We start from the raw sequence: 6,212 nt of genomic DNA, 5'->3' as shown, positions 1-6,212 counted from the left end.
GCAAAATAGATTGATCCAATAAGAAATTCAGTTATACCAACTGCTGAGGACCTCATGGCAAAAATTTGAATCCCATAGTGCGGCATGTTTGTGCTTGCTTGTATGCATGTTTGGGATGGCGGGGAATGAATGAATAAACAAGTTTTGCGTCAACCCAACTAACGCTTTTTTCTGCTTTTGTCCATAGCATGCGAAGACGGTAGATACGGTCATCAGTGTTCTGAGTTATGTCACTGTGCGCTACCCGGATGTGACATTGGTTCAGGAAATTGCAGGAATGAGGGATGTTTACCGGGATGGCAGGGCCTATCTTGTTCAGATGGTAATGACCGTAACCTACATTAATCCTATATCTTGATTGTTTCTTCAACCCTTAAACCATTCAACCTAGGAACAGCCTACAAGCTAACCATTATAAAATCCCAAGCATGTTATAAGATGTTTAAAACTGTCCTACCAAAGAAATATCGATATTGATATATAAGACGTCACTCGATGATGTCCAATATTCACGATAATTGTCTTTTTTTTAGATATATGCGTTGGAATATATACTGTTGGTGAAAAAGATGTTCATTATTATGTATTTTTTTTAATATCGTCTCATTTTGATGGTTGAGACTGGGAACCACTCTAGTTCAGTCTCTACTTACGATCCCGTCTTTTTATTCTAATCCATGATGGTTAGCCATTTGTTGACCATTTCTCAAAACGATAATCATTAATCTCTGATTACTTTTTTCTTTAACATATCCTGTTATGCGGCGTTATGACAAAAATAATGAAACATATCTTATGGTTGTTTGCATCAGTAGCAGTAAAGTCATGGTTCTGCATTAGATCTATAGTGACGAATGCCCTCCTTATCGGGTCAAAAGATATTTTTTACATGTAAGCCGCCATCTGCATTATTTCCATTGCTATTAGTTTTGATTTAGATGTTCTTCAAGGGAAATTTGAAACACCTTGGTTTTTATCAGGAAAATAAATGTATTGTATAAAAACAATTTGAATTAATTTTTTCCAAGGGAAATTTGATATGCCTTGATTTTATCAGGACAAGACATGTGTCCTGAAATATCGTTGTAAAGTCAAAGACTCTGACACATTTTTGGGGTAAGATAAACTTGATTATCTTATACGACAGAATGCAGAAATGGGACGTTTGGAAAAGATTGTTTTGAAATATGCCACTGCAGTGTTCCTGGTTGCCATCACGTTACTGGTGTCTGTAACCATCAGGATGCAGGATGTCAAGACGGTTGGACGGGTACATCATGTGACAACTGTAAAGGTAATATACGAGTCTTACATGTATATATACACCATAATAAATATACCAGTTAATATTGATAGTTTACAAATTCACATATAATATCACATGTTCGTTTGTATTTAAGTGATATCACACCACTTTTCCGCATTATAAACGTTATGATCTTTATGAAATCAAAAGAAACTTAGACAAAAACCATCAAGAAAATACCAACATGTCAACATAATGATATAAAACAAAATGACCGTCACTATGTCTTATACATAGATACGTCATTCTTCAACCCAGAGATATAGTTTCGATTATATTGACGGAGAAATATAAAAACCCATCGGACTTGCCAATTTTAATTAATTTCGTTATGACTCTCATCTTTGATAATTGGCTCTGGTATAGAATAAACCTCGTAATGGGTAATGTCACTACATATTCATTCAATCAAAAGAATTATAACATTTCTTAATTTCGAATACACGACGTTATATAAGTAAGTCTTAGATGCGATATTTTCTTCTTAAAATCAGAATATTTACATGTCCACTATTACTGAACTCAATGAACCTACCAAAATTATTTTTTGATGTATTCTTAATTTGGCGTATGAATACATTTTTCATTCTAAAGATGAGGTTGCCACCCTTGCCTTTCTTTATACAGATGAGATTTTGTTTAAAAAATATTACATCAAAATACTCTCTAATTATTGAAAAAATGTATATAAGACAAATGAACTGATAAAGTGCTCTATCCAACGCCGTAGGCCGCCATGTTGTTTTTAAAAACGACCTTTTTACCGTCACTTACCTGAAATTGCTCCGCGGAGTATCGAACTATACATTTTACTCGTTCGCAAAGTCGATACTATTAGATGAAATAAAATTCATTTGTACTTATTTTTGCTTACAACGACTCAATTTTGTTTTTTGTGTTATCATTCTGAATATAACAACTATATTTATACAAAGGGTAACGACGTACATTTCGGTTCCATGGTAGACTTGCACAAGTCCCTATCCATCCAAATCTTGCAGGAATGGATAAACTATACAAAATTTATAAATACAAATATAAGGATTTAAGAATGTTATGTTAATTGACTATACATATTCATGATGTGCTTAAAATGGATGAATTCAGTATCTAAATCACTAATAGAAAAATTAGAATAATATAGGCGCAAATTTTCTACTTGAAATGTTACCCCTTTTGAGAATGCATATATTCGTAGTTTTTAAATTTGATTAATATTAAATACAACAACAATATCGAACTGATACTTTGTATTTGAAGCTGATGATTTGATGTACATTGTCATCATTGTATGCATGGGTGTACTGCTGGTCGTCTCTATCGCAACAAACATTGGATTCTGCATCGCAAGAAGTGGATGAATGATAATTGTATTAACTAAATATATACCTATATAGAGTTGTTGACGACAAGAAATAGAAAATCAATTGTTCTAGAAAATGTAAAGTACAAAAGCAAGGTTCTCTGTTTTTCTCTACTTTAAACAAAAAATAATTAACACATGAATATTTATGAAATCTGGTACATGTGTACAGTGTATGATATTCCATGTATACTAATTCGACATAACTGACTTTTATCCTTCAGTTAATTTCTGAAAAAAACCCACTTATATTGGTCAGGGGAGGAGAATAAAAACATGTCAGTACAACTTTGTCTGTGTCACTTACTTTAGGAAGGGACTTGCTATGATTTAGTTATCAAAAGCTCGATGACATTTTCCTACAAAGTTTCTGTTTCGTTTCTACTACCCGATTTTTGACAAAGTAATGAATTGTCAAAGTATATATTTTTTAGTTATGATGTTTCAGTAATATCATAATTTGTATCATATGTATGTGTACAATTTTGTCTTATATGACTTTCAGATTTAAAACGTAAATAGTACTTTTTTATTGCTCTTAATGGTCATCAGCTGTGCACACCACACAAATCTGATGTTTGCTGTTAAGTGTTTATCCATATGACTGATTTGAGTTGTCATCGGAGAATACACATACCTGATAGATATTCGAACCAAGAATGAGAATTTCATCAAGCTTTGAGAAATATCTCGGAATACAAACATACAATATTCTCATAAGGAATGTTGTATAATGTCAATCAGTTTATGGATCGAACAAACGCAAAATGCACCCTGCCAGTTGATACAACAAAAGACACAAAATTAGCCCTGTCGTTATAAGTAGCAAATGACTCAACATCTGCTTTATCTGTTTCAAAAACATAGAACTATTGATAACCCCTGTCAGTGTGAATAACGGAGGTCAAAACATCTGTTCTACCAGTTAAAACAACAAAGGAGTATTAATCACATCCGTCAGAGTGAATAACAGAGGACTCAACATCAGACCCATCAGTTTAAACGACGAAGTATACAACATCAGCAATGTCATCATAACGAAGAGAGGAAACGATATCAATCCTGTCAACAATAAGCACAATATCAGCCCTGTCACTATAAACAACAGAGAACACATCAGCTTACTTGTGTTTTAATCTATCGTGGTGTCCTTTAAAGTTTCTTATTATCGAGGAACGCCTTCCTAGCTAGCGCAATTTCCACAAGCCATAGATAGAACGGGAAAGGAAAGAGAAAAAGTCCACATGAACAGAAAAGAACAAGAGTTCAGCTAAGCAGTATATTATGAGCCCTTTTTAAATGTAGGTCGCGTGATAATTTCACAAAAGGAACGGGAAGGACTAATTGGTAACGAACTTCCCTGTGACGTTTGAAGTTGATCCGTTGAAAAAATGATCAAGATATCGTGCAGATATTGTTTTGATAGTTAAATAAAGGGTTATAACTCCTTGGACTAAAGTCGGGAAGATTCGGTAATTGATTCTGACTCCAGACCGTCTCCGTAACTCCACACGTTTATTTCAGGACGGAATCAACTACCCAAAAATCAATGACGTCACATATACAGTACACACAACATTTAGAGGAAATAACTCTTACGATCTTAGATATTTCTACATAATGTAATTAAGATTAGCAGTTACCAAATCCCAAAATTCGAATTTTAATACCGAGGTAAACGCGAATAAGCAAAATTAACACAGTTCAATTTCACTATTACTGTTAAACCAAAGAACATGCAAAGACACTGACTAGACATTTAGATTTGAAAGATTAAATCAAATCCAATGAGTCGAAATGACTTATTTTGGAACACAGTTCATGTAAACGAAGTCCTACGATTAATAGTCGTACAATTTAACACTTGAATGTCCAAAAAATGTACCTCCAGTCAATAAGAAACACAAATAAATCGCTAAACGATTAACACAAATCAAAATCAGTTACTAGGTTACATAACCTTCAAGTCTCCTGGGTTTAAATCTAACCCGGCCACTTCTAGTGGATTTGTCGGAATTGGTTAATGGACTGTCCAGTGGTTTGTTCACCGGATCACTGGATACCACTGGCGAATTTGTAAGTATGACGTCATGATCCGCCTGATGGTCAACAGTGGATGTTTTGTCGATGCGTTGTTGAAATCGACGATTCCTTCGGAAAATGTTCCCTTTTGGCATATCTACAACGTAAAACCGGTTTTCGAGATTACAACGACTGACAGTTCCGGTATCAGTCCAGACTTTGTATTTGTCTGTTTTCAATCTAACCAAATCCCCTGGTTTGAGCTCTGGCAACGGTGTGGCGCTATGACATATATCATAATACATATTGGCTCGTTCTTTATAGTTCGAATCATTGCGCTGAACTTCGTCACTATTAGGCCATTCTGCTGTATGCGCATTAGGTATTAACGGAACACATGTACGGATTTCCTACCCATCAGAAGTTACTCCTGTAGCTTCGATCGGTGTTGACCGATAAGCCATCAAAGCAATGAATACATCGCCCTGCTTGAGAATTCGTTTCGCTATTTTGACTGCGCACTTTGCAGCCCCGTTTGATTGCGGATAATGCGGACTAGAGAACGTGTGCTTGAACTGGTATTTTTCCCGAAAATGCCCTGAACTCTTCAGAGGCAAATTGAGAGCAGATTGAGTCCCGTTGTCGGATACTATATCTTCCGGAATTCCCCATCGGGAAATGTTTTTGATGACAAAAGCACTAGTCGTTGTTTCAAGGTAAGCAAGTTCAATGAAACGTGAGTAGTAGTCTGTGACAACGAAATACTGTTTCCCTTGCGATGTACACAAGTCCATGCCCAGCTTTTGCCACGGCCGGAGAGGCAAAAGTGTGAACTTCATCGCTTCCCGGTGCTGTGACGGCTTTTTCACTTGACAAAATTTACACGTATCAATCTTGTGTTGAATGTCCTTGGTTATACCGGGTCACCATACAGTCGAATGGGATTTTGCGTGAATTTTAGACAATCCCAAATGACAATCATGGAGACTTTCAAGGATTTCCTCGCGAATATCCTCCGGAATAACGATTCTATCTCTGTATAGTAACAAGCCATGGTCGGCCATTCATACCGGGTATGGTTCATAGCTTCCTGTAGTGTTCCATCATTAGCAGTAGCTTTGTTGACCTGTTGTAATTGTTTGTCGGCAATGGGACGTGGCATTTCTACAGTCTACCTAACTCTCTCTGGAAATCGCTACGCACTTTATCGATCTGACATCGAGATATGTGTCAGGCACTACCAAGTGTCTACCTGGCACATGTTCAGATTTCAGATTGCAACCTCTGAGGCGCATAAGCATACGTTGGCAACGAATCGGAACTTTTTGTAAGTCCTGAGTGTTCATAAGTGGCACTGGCGGCTTGTGATCTGTAAGTAAGCGAAATGAGCCTAGGCCAATGAGATAACGAGAAAACCCACAGTGAGGCGAGACACTCTTTCTCGATTTGGGCATACTTCATTTCGGTGTTGGTAAGTTTTCGTGAACAGAATGCTATCGGTTTCAACATATCCACTTCCTG

The 6,212-nt window shown here is 36.3% G+C and overlaps 1 protein-coding gene and 1 long non-coding RNA gene across 2 annotated transcripts; one reads left to right on the top strand and one right to left on the bottom strand.

Annotated features, from left to right (window-relative positions):
• Positions 1-236: 236 nt before the first annotated feature.
• Positions 237-2,633, top strand: LOC132564204 (uncharacterized). Its single transcript, XR_009554873.1, has 3 exons — positions 237-322; positions 1,148-1,294; positions 2,567-2,633. It is a non-coding gene; the product is annotated as an uncharacterized LOC132564204 (long non-coding RNA).
• A 2,468-nt stretch (positions 2,634-5,101) lies between these two features.
• LOC132564206 (uncharacterized protein K02A2.6-like) lies at positions 5,102-5,530 on the bottom strand. Its single transcript, XM_060228882.1, has one exon. It carries the CDS (start codon positions 5,528-5,530, stop codon positions 5,102-5,104), a length of 429 nt encoding a protein of 142 aa, XP_060084865.1.
• Positions 5,531-6,212: the final 682 nt, after the last annotated feature.

Source organism: Ylistrum balloti, unplaced genomic scaffold (assembly GCF_031769215.1).
Source record: "Ylistrum balloti isolate Yb309-2 unplaced genomic scaffold, AGI_CSIRO_Ybal_v1 Utg372060, whole genome shotgun sequence".
Taxonomy (NCBI): Eukaryota; Metazoa; Mollusca; class Bivalvia; order Pectinida; family Pectinidae; genus Ylistrum; species Ylistrum balloti.
The sequence above is the reverse complement of the archived record's forward strand: the minus strand, read 5'-3'. Positions and strand labels throughout refer to the sequence as shown.